General features: G+C 43.5%; 1 protein-coding gene across 3 annotated transcripts in view; it reads right to left on the minus strand.

Moving 5' to 3' along the window:
- Positions 1 to 762: 762 nt before the first annotated feature.
- The window catches only part of Gfpt1 (glutamine--fructose-6-phosphate transaminase 1), a 49691-nt gene continuing 35204 nt past the window's right edge, over positions 763 to 15249 (minus strand). For all 3 annotated transcript variants that reach the window (XM_021165076.2, XM_029478737.2, XM_085840382.1), the window contains 5 exons: positions 11194 to 11308; positions 7682 to 7809; positions 6558 to 6725; positions 5736 to 5897; positions 763 to 5095 (listed from right to left, as the gene is read on the minus strand). In XM_021165076.2, coding sequence (XP_021020735.2) covers positions 5051 to 5095; positions 5736 to 5897; positions 6558 to 6725; positions 7682 to 7809; positions 11194 to 11308 — 618 coding nt within the window. In that variant the 3' untranslated portion in view covers positions 763 to 5050. The remainder of the gene's footprint in view (positions 5096 to 5735; positions 5898 to 6557; positions 6726 to 7681; positions 7810 to 11193; positions 11309 to 15249) is intronic.

Below are 15249 nucleotides of genomic sequence, written 5' to 3' on the forward strand. Positions count from 1 at the left end.
GCCACCCCAAGGAAAGCAGATTCTGTGGCTTTTAGGACTTTCTGGCTCTTGTAAACACTCAGCAAAAATAACAGGCAACTGAGGCAAATTTAAATTGCTTATTATCAAAACCATGGTGGGGAGGGGAGGGGCTGCATGATCCTTATAGCATAGAGCACAGGAGGAAAAGCTGAGGTGAGAGCAGCCAAGCTGCAGCCTCCTGCCATCCAGCATGGACACATCAGGTGGAGCTGCTGCTTCTAGCTCTAAAGGACATCCTATCTATGACAGGCCACGTGCCAGGCCAGCTTGACCGCACCCTCACCCCGCTCACACTCCCCGTTCTCCTAGTTATCAATGCACTTTCAGCTTTCTGGTCACCCTGTGTTCCAGAAACCTGATAACAAATCATTTTTAAAATGTAAAGTGCTATGAGAAAGTGCAGTACAAGTGACATCAGAGCTTAGTGTAGCATACCTAACATCAGAGTTTTATCTAATGATTCTTCATAAAACTGCTAGGAAGCTGGGGTACTGGCTCTGGATATGTACACAATCATTTATTCTTTAAAGCAATAGGACTGAGAAGCCGGCAATGTTTACTAACAATGAAAGCAAAACACTGACTATATTCTTAAGCCAGCACCAGCTTTAAAATGCTACATGCACGTGTGTGTTTCAAACGCTAGTAAATCCTTCAAAATGAACTACTAGGATTGTGACCTAATGTGTAAGGCCCAGGGTGCCGTCCCAAGCCCAACCAAAAAAAGAAAAGCCACACAGCAAGGTTTTGGGTAATTTATTCACAGTTCCGGTGTAGTCACTGGATTGAACAGGACACAAGGATGAAATAACCATCTGGCTCAGAAAACTAAACATTCATTTAAAAGAATACAAAAATCAAAACAGAGCAATGATTATTCTAACCCCCAGTCCCACAGAAGTATAATTTAAACAAATATAAAAACGTTATTAATGGAAAAACACATTCAACCAAAGAACATTCAAAAGTTAGCAAGACCATTTCTACACTCTCTGGAAACCAGTGCAGAAACAAGATAAGGTGACGTTTCCTCTGATGCCACCATCAGCCCTCAGAACATCACTACCTCAGTACGGGGACTTACAGTTAACACAGCACAACTTAGCAGTCTTGCTGAAAACTATGGACATTGCTATTCAAAGCCACTGCTGTCAGTTTTATTATGTTATCATCCCAGATTTGAGGATATGTTTAAATAAATTCTAGCTATGAAGATACTGAAATACTTGTTAACAATCTTTAAGTACAGTGAGAAAGTCCAACTTATGTTAAAACTTTTGAATGTGAAACTAAATAAAAGCCATGTGAAATGTCTCCAAGCTTAAAACCCTGCGTAGTATTACTGCACACACAACCCACTAAGCGTGTGGATGTCATAAATCAAAATGTCTTTCCCTTCCATGTCTTTGGCCTTCCCAAATTGTGAATTATGAATTCTTTTTTTAAACAAACATTTTCCAATGACATTGTGCTTTATTATTTTTTTTTAGAAAACTCATACCAATTAAAGTATATAATAAACAGGTGACCTTAGTCTCTTTGATTGCTCTAGAATATCCTAATTATAAAAAAGATAAAAGAGTAACCCCAAAGACTGAAGGTGTGTGGTGAAAGTGTTAGTTTCCCTCTACAAGGGACCAAGTCCAGCCTCCTTTCCTCCCACCTTCAGAACCAGAGGCAAGAGGCCTGGACTGAAAGGGATGCGACCTGTCACTTCAGAATCAACCTGCTATAAAAAAGCTGATGTTAGTGTTCTGAACTAACAGCCTTCTGCACAGTACCCTGTGACATCGCTCTGCTGAGCGGGGACACACAACTGCTTGTCACATTATTAACTGCTGTTCTTTATAGTCCCCTGTTCCACGGACAGGCCAGGACAACTACGTATGAACATGTCAAACAAACCCAGGCCCAGCATTTAATACCTCAGCCCAGCTCCACCTTTCCACTCTCCCTCCTGAGCCTCACAAGGACCAGGTCCACCAGGGACAGTCACAACTGATCTGAGGGTCTAGCTCTGCTGCCCAGCATGGCAGCCCGCTCATACACAGCCGCCGAGCCAGTCACAGGCTAAGAGTGAGTGGCTCACCTTCTAACCTTTCTATCTTATGGCATAGATTTTCTTTTTTAAAGCTGATTTCAAAGCAGTAACCATCAACTGGGCCATGTGTCAGGTGCCTCAGTCCTCCCTGCCTAGCAAGGACTCCCAGGTAAGGATGTATGTGTGAACTTAAACTTTAAACACACTATAAGATGTGTTCGGTCCTGTGGTGGCTTGACGCCCCAGAGAAGGGAGATGCTAGCGGGGTGAGGAGGGGGTGGGGAGCACCCTCTTAGAGGCAAAAGGGAGGGGGATGGGGTGGGAGTTCATGGAGGGGAGACCACGAAGGAGGACATTTGAAATGTAAACAAGTAAAATAATTACTTTTTAGAAAGAAAGAAAGAAAGAAAGAAAGAAAGAAAGAAAGAAAGAAAGAAAGAAAAGAAAGAAAGATAGAAAGAAAGGAAGAAAGAAAGAATTTTAGCCAGGCAGTGGTGGTGCACACCTTTGATGACAGCACTCTGGAGGCAGAGGTAGGCAGATTAGGCCAGCCTAATCTACAGAGTGAGTTCCAGGTCAGCTAGGACTGCACAGAGAAACCCTGTCTTGAAAAACAGGGAGCTGGGGGTTGGGGGGGGGAGAATTTTAATAGAAAACCTCCCCTTTACAGGGTTATTTTTATTTTAAAAAACTAGATTTCTGCAGGGCGTGGTGGCGCAAGCCTTTAATCCCAGCACTCGGGAGGCAGAGGCAGGCGGATTTCTGAGTTTGAGGCCAGCCTGGTCTACAGAGTGAGTTCCAAGACAGCCAGGGCTATACAGAGAAACCCTGTCTCGAAAAACCAAAAAAAAAAAAAAAAAAAAAATTAGATTTCTATGTCCTGTATTCTACCAAATTAGTGGGACCTACTCACCTAGCGCCTAAAATATCTGGGTACTAAGAACTAATAAAAGAATGTAGGTAGGAAGCAAAATGGGATATGGAAAACAATAATATTGTTTAGACAGTACTACCCTGGTCCTCATTTGGGCTTCTGACTGGTTTAGTATTTATTCTAGCTTGGAGTGTGTATGGATGAGAAACTGGTGAATGGGTTCAATATCATAGACAGAAGACAAGAAAGTTGTGCCGTTCCGCTGCACGGAGGGTGGTTAGCAAGACTGAACTGTATAATTCAAAACTGCTCCAACAGGACCCGGGGGGAGTGACTGAGCTGACAGTGAGTGACCAGAGAGCACTGAGCTGATCGTCTCCCAGTTTCAGTGTCTCAACACACCAACATCACCCTGTGCTCCAGAGCCACACACCAAACAAAAGCCACACCCAAACACGAGCAGCTGTGCTACCACATCAGGCATAAGAAATGACCTTACATACATGCTCCACTAACATGAAGTCTTAGGGACAAATACAACAGAGAAACGTACCCAAAGCAGTGACATGGAGTACAAACTGTGGCCCTGTCTTAGGTTATCAAAGTCAGGTTTCCAGCCTCCATCAGTGTGAGTGGAGCCTTCTAAAATGCCTAAAGTGACATCAACTCTTTCTTCATTCAACTCACCTTCACAAGGGTTAACTGCTTACCACTAAATTCAAACACAAAGCATGAGCCGCCAACTCCATGAAGCACTGCGAGCTTTCACCGTGTACAGGCGAAAGCTTTTGAACACAACAGACCTAACTTGAACACACACACCTTCCCACTGCCCCCATAATCTGACCCAAATAGCTCTGTGAAGAAATTACTCTGCACATTTTTGGGGTGTCAAACTAATGTTCTATTTTAAATATTTTATCCACCTTGCTGACCTGCATTTCTGACACAGTCAGCTGAAGGCATGGCAGTCTCACGGATTTATACTGCATTCACTCCTCAACAGGAGTCAAAACAGTCCAAAGGAAAACATCGAGAAAACAACCCTGAAACTGACGTCACTCCACAGTGCCAAGTATGTGCCGTTCTCAGCCGAGCCTGCCACATACACTGAGGGTCAAATGAGCAGCAAGGTGTGCAACCCCCCCAAGCAGAACTTCTACACTGGCACCAAGGGATGCTTTCTGCAACAAGGCAGGGGAGGAAGTTAAAGGTAACTGCAGGAAACTCTCCTTGGGACAAAGCTCAAGAGAACCGAGCACCCTGATACCAATTTGAGGCTTGACAGCAACTCTGTGCTATGATGATGCCAAAGGCAGCTACAAAGTACGTCACTCAACAAACAGTACTTGCTTTTCAGTTAAGCTCTACAGTTGGAGAAAATGCCAACTTCTCTTAGGAGATGAAGACATAAGGAGTGGATCCCTGTGTCCTATCTTCAAATGTCCAGCCACATATCAGTGTCTAACAGCACAAAGTTTTCCAAACTCCGCAAGGTCTTCTCTGCAGGTGTGGAGGACCCAAACACACTGTCTACAGAGATGACAGACGTGTTTGAACTAATTTAAACGAACTAAGATAAAAATCTCACCAAGCTTTTTGGTGTACAGTTTGATTTAAAAACAAAACAGAAATAAGCTTCAACATAAACTGCAGCATCTTCTATTTATAAGTAGCGCAGCAAAGCCTTTGGTGGCTGTCCAGGCACTGGCACACACTGACTTCGAGTATCCAATTCAATGCACTGGTCTTCCCTCAGTCTGACTGATCAAATCACGTTATGCTGAAGCTAACACCAAGCGCCTTGACACTCACCAAGCCTCCTCGATGAAATGGAGGGCTCAGAAATCCATTATCCAGTTCTCTGAACAAAATACAGCTGAGATCTCTCTGATTTTAGGTTTAGATTTAAATTCTATGAATCAAATTCCCCCATGTATTATTGAAAATGAGACAATTGCACAAAAATCATTAGTTGAGTGGAATAATTATAACTGATATATAAATAAGATTTACTAAAAAAAAGGCTTTCAGGAGGCAATAGTATTTAAATCAAAAATTTAAATACAAAAGGTTTCTCGTGTTGCTTAGCTGTCTTAAGTCTCAGGTGTCTTCTACTCCACTGTTACAGACTTGGCAAGATTCCGGGGAAAATCAACCTGCAGAAAAGAGAATTATATTAGCAAATATAATCATGTAATTTATCCTAGAAAATAACTGGAAAACAATAAAGGAAAGGCGCTGACATACATAGGAGAGCTACCTTGGTCCCCTAGGAAGGTGGCCCTCACAGGGAACCCTGGAAAAACTACCAGGTATCTTGATTCCCATGACAGCAAGAGGATTAAGAGTGCTGCAGCCCTCACTGTGGAGGGGTCCAAAGAATAACTTGTCCCACCCAAAAATGCCAATCACCACCCATGAAGAAAACAGCCCTGCTCCCGGTCAACGGAGTGACTCCTATGGGTAAGAAGAAACTGATGTAAGCTACGAACTAGCCATGAAAAGGTAACAAGAGATAGCATAAATGGGACAGGACAGATTTTTCAAGCTGAGAGCGGCTAGTGAGACAGCCCAGCAGGCAAACTACCTTGGTAGCGCTTGCTACCAAACCTGAGTTCAACGCTTAGGTCCCACACAGTGGAAGGATATCTGCAATTCCTGCAAGTTGTCTCCTGACTCCCACCCATGAACTGTGACACACACACACACACACAAACACAAACACACGACAGATAGACAAATGACAGACAGATGATAGATAGATAGATGGATGGATGGATGGAGGCGGTCACTCACATCGTAGCCTCTCAGCACAGCCAGGTGGAAAGCCAGCAGCTGCAGGGGAATCACACTGAGAATGCCCTGCAAGCAGTCCACTGAGTGGGGCACCTTGATTGTCCTTTTTGTATTCTTAATGGTCTCAGTATCCTCCTTATCACAGATCACGACTGGACGCCCCTGGGAAGAAAACAATACACAACACAGTCACCAGGAAGCAGATGCTGAGCGACAAGAGGTGGGCATGGGCTCCACTGCCTGACACACACGTGTGGTCTGACTGCTCATTTAGACAGAAGCACAGACAGATTTTGTGGACTCAGTAGGTTTCTTAAGAAATGCCAAGTTTAGTACCTGAATACAGGTCTGCTTCCTTTGAAGTTCAAGTTTATTTCTAGTACACTGCGCTTAGGGAGAAATATCTTCTGGAATTAAAATATAAACCAGCTGATGGGGGGGGGTATCAGCCACAGCATCCATGATATTAGTGTAAACCAAACATTAGGTTTTTTTTTTTTTTTTTTTTTAAGTTCTTAACAGTGTTAAGGTAAAAAGAAAGAGCATTATGTTAACTGTTGGAAGGAGGAATTTGGAGACGACGGCCTCGTTTTGGTTTAGTTCTTCTATTATGAGAGAAATGATGATTGGGTATCATCAAAATCCATATGTCTAGCTCCTTTCACATAGAGAGCAAAGCAAAGGCGTCAACAAGTGAGCATGTTTGTCATCTACTGCGCCTGCTCTATCATGCAAGTACAAAATCCACCTGCGCCTTAGTCACCACACTGAGATCTCCAGGGCACTCACAGATCTCCAGGGCACTCACAGCACTTGGCCTACCTGCCGTGCAACCACCTGCTGAAGAGCGTTCTGGCACTTGGCATAAGTGTGGTCTCGCATGATGATCATGATGACAGGCATCAACTTGTCCACCAAGGCCAGAGGGCCGTGCTTGAGCTCACCAGCAAGGATGCCTTCCGAGTGCATGTAAGTAATCTCCTTGATTTTCTAGTATGAAAAAACCAGAGACGTCTTTAGCTCACTTTTCAAAATTCCACTTTTAAGAAAACACTGAGGCAGGCGTGGTGGCGCACGCCTTTAATCCCAGCACTCGGGAGACAGAGGCAGGCGGATTTCTGAGTTCGAGGCCAGCCTGGTCTACAAAGTGAGTTCCAGGACAGCCAGGGCTACACAGAGAAACCCTGTCTTGAAAAACAAAACAAACAAAACAAACCACTGCACAAAGCATCTGAGATGGTTAGGTCTCCCGAGATGTAGCAGACGCCCACTGGCCCACAAAGCATCTGAGATGGTTAGGTCTCCCGAGATGTAGCAGACGCCCACTGACCTGGGTTGAAGCACTGTAAGAAGATCCTTAAGGCTTCAGCCTACCAAACGCAGAGCTTCGCTACTCTGCAAACATTCATCTACTTGCCTTATTTTCATTTCAATTGCTTATCTAATGAACCTTGGTCTGTTGCTCATATCTTAAATTGCTAAGCCCAAGTTATCATGGCCTTCACTTTTGAGTCGAGTCCTATGGCACGTTCTTAGGTAAATAAACCACAGTAAACACACACAATTCAATCTATGCAGTCTACAAATACATGGGGAGTTAGTAGGATGCTTAAACAGTAAGATGCACACAACCAATGCATGCCACCAAGCCTGACGATCCAAGTTCAATGCTCAGGATTCAAACAGTGGAAGGAGAAAACTGACTCCTGTTTAAGTTGTTCACTGATTTCCACACATGCGCTGTGTATACCACCTCCTGCGCCTGCGTGCACACACATACACACACACACTCACTCACTCACTCACTTGAATGTCAAGGCTAGTGATATAGTGATTACCTGTCTCTCTGTGTTAAATCCCTCACATTATGGAATACATAACAGTAAATGTTCCTTGTCCCTCCCTAAGTCACTAGAGTGAAATCAACTTTAAGTGAGACAACGTACCAGGGCTCCTTCAAGGCATGTAGCATAATGGTAGCCCCGCCCCATTATCAGGACCGACTTCTGGTGGTAAAGCTCTGTCGCCAGCTTCTGGATTTCATCATCCATGCTCAGCACTTCCTTAATCAAGTCTGTTAGGGCAGAGATCAGAGCAGTCTTGAAAAATGAGAAGTGCACCTCACAGATAAGCAAACAACAAAATGGCCAGTATTCTTTTCTTCTGTGAGATTAGTATGAAATTCCCTTAACACATGGAAACAAAATCAGAAAGATCTTATTAACTCTGCAGCTACAAACTACAGCTTCAAGATGAGAACTTCAACCACTGCTCACTCTCTTACAAATCAACCATATAGAAAATAAGATCAAAAGCCTTCATTTGGACTTTTCAGGGGATGGTGGGCCAGAAGACACCTTCTGTAACACAGTCAGGGAGGAGTCAGATTTAAAAAGAAAGGAAGGAAGGGAAGAAGAAAAACATGGAGGAAAAGAGGGAGCCTCAAGGAGCCAGCAATGAATCTTCACTGGTAGAGTGCTCAGCTAGTATGCACAAGTAACCTTGGGCTCGGTCCTCATGACTACATAAAATTGGACACAGTGGAGAACACCTGTGATCCAAGTACTCAGAAGGTAGAGGCAGGAAGATCAAGAGTTCAAAGTCCTCCTCCCTCCATACCCAGTTAAAACTCATCGTGGGCCACAACACAGACAGTCTCAAAAATCAACAACAAAACCAAACAAAAAGAGAGAGAGAGAGAGAAAGAGAGAGGGGGAGGGAGGAGAGAAGAAGAAGGAAGAAGAAGAAGGAAGAAGAAGAAGGAAGAAGAAGAAAGAAGGAAGAAGAAGAAGAAGAAGAAGAAGAAGAAGAAGAAGAAGAAGAAGAAGAAGAAGAAGAAGAAGAAGAAGGAAGAAGAAGAAGGAAGAAGAAGAAGGAAGAAGAAGGAAGAAGAAGAAGAAGAAGAAGAAGAAGAAGAAGAAGAAGAAGAAGAAGAAGAAGAAGGAGGAGGAGGAGGAGGAGGAGGAGGAGGAAGAAGAAGAAGAAGAAGAAGAAGAAGAAGAAGAAGAAGAAGGAGAAGGAGAAGGAGAAGGAGAAGGAGAAGGAGAAGAAGGAGGAGGAGGAGGAAGAAGAAGAAGAAGAAAGAAGAAGAAGAATTAAGAAGAAGAAAGAAGAAGAAGAATTAAGAAGAAGAAGGAAGAAGAAGAAGGAAGAAGAAGAAGAAGAAGAAGAAGAAGGAAGAAGAAGAAAGAAGAAGAAGAATTAAGAAGAAGAATTAAGAAGAATTAAGAAGAAGAAGGAAGAAGAAGGAAGAAGAAGATGAAGAAGAAGAAGAAGAAGAAGAAGAAGAAGAAGAAGAAGAAGAAGAAGGAAGAAGAAGAAAAAGAAGAAGAAGAAAGAAGAAGAAGAAGAAGAAGAAGAAGGAAGATGAAGAAGAAGAAGAAGAAGAAGAAGAAGAAGAAGAAGAAGAAGAAGAAGAAGAAGAAGAAGAAGAAAGAAGAAGTGAGAGAGAGAGAGAATGAGAATGAATATCAATCACTCTTCAAAACACAAAGAATCAGAAGAGCTGCCAGGCAAAAAAGTAACCAAACAGAACACAGCTCCAGCCCCGTGCTTGGGAGAAGGGCGACAGAAGTTTCATCCAAAGGTAAGGAGGCATCCCTGAGGAGGAGATAAGAAAGTCCTACGCACAGGACAAACTACAGCCCTCAAAGCCTCAACCAGGCACGGGTCTGTAGACAGTGACTCCTCCAGCAGCAATGGGATTCCAATCTGTCATTCTCTATGTCTCAGGGGGCAGTGGCCAGACACCATCTTAGAAAGAAACCTACTTCTTAAAACTGAACTAACCAAGGCTGCAGAAATAGCAGCTAAGAGTACTGGATGCCCTTTCAGGGGACCCAGGTTCAATTCCCAGCACCCACATGGCAGCTCTTGACTATCTATGACTCCAGTTCCAGGGAATCTAATGTTCTCTTCTCACCTCTACAGGTACTTGCATGTGCATGATACACAGATAGACATGCAGGCAAAACACCTCTACCCATAAAATAAAATAATTAAGTGTAAAACTGCACTACTCTGGGCCTGAGTACAGAGAACAATCATAGTCAAAGCGCTGAGGGTGAGGTGGAGGTGAGTCTCTGACCTTCAAAACATACAGGCAGCAGGGAGCTCAGCCCCGGCAGTGAAGTGTATGGGAAAGGCAGGAAAGGCAAGACTGCTCTAGGTACCTGGGAGCCAAGCTCACAGCTGTAAATAACTCTAGAGTCGATGGGCCTTAGACAGCTCTGATCACTGCTATGGAATCCAGATGCACTCACACAGTGGTTCTCAACCTGTGAGTATGTCAAATGACCCTTTTACAGGGGTCACCTAGGACCACTGAAAAACACAGATATTTACATTATGATTCTTAACAGTAGCAAAATAACAATTATGATGCAGCGGCAAAAATAATGTTGTAGTCACCGCCACTCAAGGAACTACATATTAAAGGGTCACAGTGTTAGAAAGGTTGAGAACCACTGCTCTAGCAAAACAGAAAAAGCACAAAAGATTCCAGCTCTCCAAGCCATCTTAAGCAGGAAGAGTAATGCAGATGCATTTGTCACAACACTCCATCTCTGACTGCACGACACAGTGGTAATCACCAACACATGGCTCTGACAGAGCCTAACATGGAAAACCACAGAACAGAGGACTCAGGAATAGACCACATGGTTGCAGCCACCATTTCTAACAAAAAATGTCAAGAAAATACACTAATGAAAAAATCACCTTTGAAGAAAAATGACCTCTTCAAGAAGCATACTAGGAAAACTGAAGATTGACAAATATAATTAGATCCATTATTTCTCACCAATGTGAAATATACTAAAGACTGTCTTGGATATGAAACTCCGAAAGTACTGGAGTAAATCATATTGTGAAAATACTTCAATACGTTGCCAAAGGCAAAGACAGGAACTTCTTCAAAAGAACTCCCACTAGTACAGGAAATGACCACAAGAACTGACAAGCAGGCCTTCATAAAATTAAGTTTCTGCAGCTTTGCACAGTGGAGCATGGCAGCCCATGAAGTTTACGCAAGGTGTGATTTTTACTAATTAAAAAACTTCTGCACAGCAAAAAAACCAATTAGCAGGGTGAAGAAACAGTCTAAAACAGAGTCTTGGCCAACTGCAATTGGTAAGTGTTTACAGTCCTAAAGTGCTCAGGCTGGGAATGTGGCTCAGGTGGGAGAATGCTCGATTACGTGTGCAAAGCCCTGGCATACACTGGGCATGACGACACCACGCTTGTGATCTCAGCACTCACAAGGGAGAAGCAGGAAGACCAATGTCATCCTCAGTTATCTAGTTATCTAGTTAAGTCTGAGGGCAGCCTAGGTCATGTGAGACCCTGTCTCACAAAAAAAAAAGAAAGAAAAGAAAGGGGGTGCAGGGGAGAGATACAGAGACAGAACAACTGACCAATGGACAGGCAGACAGAGACCCCTATTGTTTTCTATGCATACCTGGCAGTCGCTTCAGTCCCAGCATGATCTCTTTGCGTCTCTCTTGCATGGAGATCCTGTCATCACACATCATGAGAGCAAACATCACGAGGGACACAAACTGGCTGGTGTATGCCTACAACACCACAGAAAACAGAAAAGTGAATTTTAAGAACTTGAAAACTTTTAACAAAAGATGAGAATTAAATCCTAATTCTTTCACAATACACACTGCTCATATTTTCTTAAATTTTAATTACATTGGTGTTCTGCCTCCATGTCTGTCTGTGTGAGGGTGTCAGATTCCCTAGAACTGGAATTATAGACAATTGTGAACTGTCATGTGAATGATGGGATTTGAATCTGGGTCCTTTATAAGAGCAGCTAGTGCTCTTAACAACTGAGCCATCTCTCCAGCCCCTCACTATTCAACTCTTCCACGTAACTCTAGAGATACTGACTGACTTAGTACTTGGGAATCTCTCTCTATTTTTAATCACAAAGCACTTAAGTCTATGTCTTGGGCCCACACAGTCTCTCACAAAACACAAGTGAGACCCTCACAGTCCTAAGAAAGAAGGAGAAAGAAAGCCTGAAGGAAGTTTCGGTTAATCTGTGCCCGCCCCACAGTGAAGGGCCCTGGCTAGAAACTGTGGCCCCTCCCACACATACTCTTTAACCTTTGCCTACTGGCTGGTCCTCATTTTCACTGTTTTCTTTTTAAGGTAGGGTCACCTGAGCTGGGTTCAGAATAATCCTCCCACCTCAGCCTTGTAAACACAGAAAGTAGAGGTGTGAGCTACCACATGGCTCATTCTCACTGTGTTTGAGTTTCTGGGAAGAGGGCACCTAGGGGGAAGATTCACCTGTGTGCATGTGGAAGCTGGAGGTCAACCTTAGGTGTTCATTGGGAGCGGCCTACTGGTTTTCTGTTGTTGTTGAGACACCGTCTCTCAGGGGACCCAGGGCTCAGTACTGTTCTCTTTAGGAACATGCAGGACCCACCTATTTCCATTTCCCCAGTGCTGAGGTGCCTGTGCTGGGGCTGAGAACTCCCCTCAGATCCTCACGCTGAGAGCCAAGAAGCACTGTCCTGACAGCTACCCCATGAGCACAGGTCCTCAGTCTTACATTTTAACAAAAACACTAACAAAAAAGTCAATAAAAGTATAAATGTATGTAAGTCGATAAAAATTAAGAAACTGCCAGGCGTGGTGGCACACGCCTTTGATCCCAGCACTTGGAGGCAGAGGCAGGCGAATTTCTGAGTTCGAGGCTAGCCTGATATACAGAGTGAGTTCCAGGACAGCCAGGGGCTACACAGAGAAACCCTGTCTCGAAAAAAAAACAACAAAACAAAACACAAAAAAGAAACTGCAAACCTACGATGACATATTTGTAATTCATGATTTACTTGTGTGTATGTGTGTGTGTGTGTGTGTGTGTGTGTGTGTGTGTCAATGGTGGGTGTGTACATGCCAGAGAGCATATATAGAGGACAGTGGGCAGCCTCTGGAATCAGCTCTCACTTAGCTTACCCACTTAGCTACCTTGCTGGCCCCAGTTTTCCTTTTTTTATATTAAATATGAAAAAAATCTATTTTCAATAAAAGAAGAGAAAGTTAATTATTTAGCTGAGTACGTCTGCACACATGGACGGTACAGACCGACAATCCCAAGACTTAGGAAGCAGGGCCAGGAAGATGAGGAAGCTAAGACTCTCCTTAACTACAGAACAAGTTCAAGGGTAGCCTGAGATACATAAGATCCTGTCCCAAAAACCATCCAGTTAAAAATAAGCGTTAAGTGTCAGAATTTTATAATGCTCTTTTACACTTAACATCTAAGCACCTTCCTTTGTTTAGTGGTGTCAAAGAACCTTGAGCCGGTTTCCCGCCTATAGCATCGGATGCCCTATATGTTAAGTGTTCAAGAACCCAAGACAATCTTGATAGTTAGCTCAGACACGGAAAGCACCCACTACAATTTCTGATACACAGCCAGAACACTGTACTCAAGAGCACTGGCAGAAACTTGCGACTGAAAGATGTTTCTTCTACGATGCATACGATGTGAACCTTCCAGCTTACAGACCCTGTAAGCCACTTCCTCATCAGCTGAAGGGGAAGGCCAGATGCTACTGCTTTGCCACGAAAGGTTTTACTTAATTTTCATGTTTAAACTGTTAGGCATACTGTGCTGTGCACATGGTTGTTCTCCAGAGTGCAGTGTGGTTTCACACTCAATCAGTAATCTTCCCTGAATCACTCCTCGGTGTCTACACTCCTGCCATGCTGAGGAGGCACCTTCTCAGCCCACCCTGGCTTCCACTGCCACCAGTCCCCACTGTATGCCCACAGCACCCCCTTGACTCCATGCTTAAGGACACTGTGTTCTAAGGTGCACCCTTCAGTAAACAGGGCAAAGCAGGCCAGTATCTTGGTCTCCTTAGATAAAAGCTATTCCAAATCCAATCTGACCTGATAACAAGCGCTCAGCCTAGCTCCCCCACACTACCACTACAGTGCTACTACCACTGAGTATATATCCAGCCACCATATTCCATGTCGTCAGTACATAACGAGAAACTCATTATGATAAAAACAAGCTACACCTCACACTTACAGTCTGAGATCTGAAAAAATTTACCCAGAAAATGTTAACTGAACTTTTCAACTTGATTTTCTTTTTATTCAGCCAAAGACAAAATTACTTGAAACACATAGGGGTGGGGGAGGGAAAAAAAAAAAAAAACACTAACTAAGTCAGCAGTGTGGTAAAAACTTAAACATCTGCAATAACAAAAACTGCAAATTCTGCACATTTCCTAAGGAAACACCAAATTATCCATGGTCTGATGCTATGAAAGTCAGTGCCAGCCATAAGCCAACCACTGCTGTCGGCAGAGGTGGAGACTTGTATGCAGGCTCATTACTGAGCCGGTGATGGGAGCACTAAGCAACTTCTGTGATTACTTAGAACATAGAAACTCACATTCACCGTTCAGAAATAATCTGAATTAAAATATACCAAAGCTTATTTATAAAACCCTATGCCAAGAATACCTAAGACAGCTGAAAATAAAACTACTTTGAAATCTAAGAAAAATGAAGCTGCATTATATTGCCATACTTCTTTAAAATTTTTTAATTAATTTATTTAGAGGGTATTTGGGGTACAATAGTCCCTGCATGTGTGGAGGCCGGAAGACAACTTATAGGCAGTCGGTTCTCTCCTTCCCCTACACGGGTTCTGGGGAGCGAACTCAAGACTATCAGGCTTGGGTGATGTTGGTAGTAGGTATCTTTTCCTGCTGAGACCCTTGCCAATACTCACTAAAACTGAGTCACTTTAAAAAGAAATCACTAAGAAGATGCTTGCTTCCTTATAAGACGGAAGCACTGGGAAGCTAAGTGATGCATTCAAGAGACTTCTCTGCACTGGGGCTAGGAGCAGGTACCAGTCCATGTTAGAGACACCCCTGGAAGGTCGTAGGACCTCCTCCTTTTAGTAGGAGCTGGTCTAATGAGGGGTTCTTTCGTCACCTTGGAAAATGTCTGGGAAGGATCTTGTGGGACCTCTGACTCTCAGATCATCTCTGCTCTGTTCATTCTCCTCACCATGGAATGAGAGTCTAGCCAGAGCAAAAAACCATGAGGCTGTCTAACTTCGACCTGACGCTCCCAAGCTGTGAACTCACAGAAACCTCACTCCCTCAGAATTAGCTGTTTCAGGTATTTTGTTATTATAATGTGAAGCTGACTAATGCAGCTTCGCAACTTCCTATAAATCTTTGTTTCGATTTAAAAAAAAAAAAAAGTAAAAGGATTTGCTTTCAAAGAAAGAACTGCTGAAACTAATAACAACATGAACAGCTTCAAAGGCGTCACGCTCGATGAAAGCCAGTTACAAAGCACAAGTATCATAAAGCTCCCATTCATGAGAACTCTCTGGAAACGACAGTATTTAGTAAGAAAGGGAGTAGTGATGAGCGTGCCATGGGTGGAGGTTTGAGTGAGCACAGAGAGGAGCCCAGTCTCCTAGAACTGTGTGTGCCGACAGCTGCACAACCGAGTA

The sequence above is a fragment of the Mus caroli genome, unplaced genomic scaffold (assembly GCF_978045245.1).
Source record: "Mus caroli unplaced genomic scaffold, Mus_caroli_1 scaffold_7, whole genome shotgun sequence".
In the NCBI taxonomy this organism is placed as follows: Eukaryota; Metazoa; Chordata; class Mammalia; order Rodentia; family Muridae; genus Mus; species Mus caroli.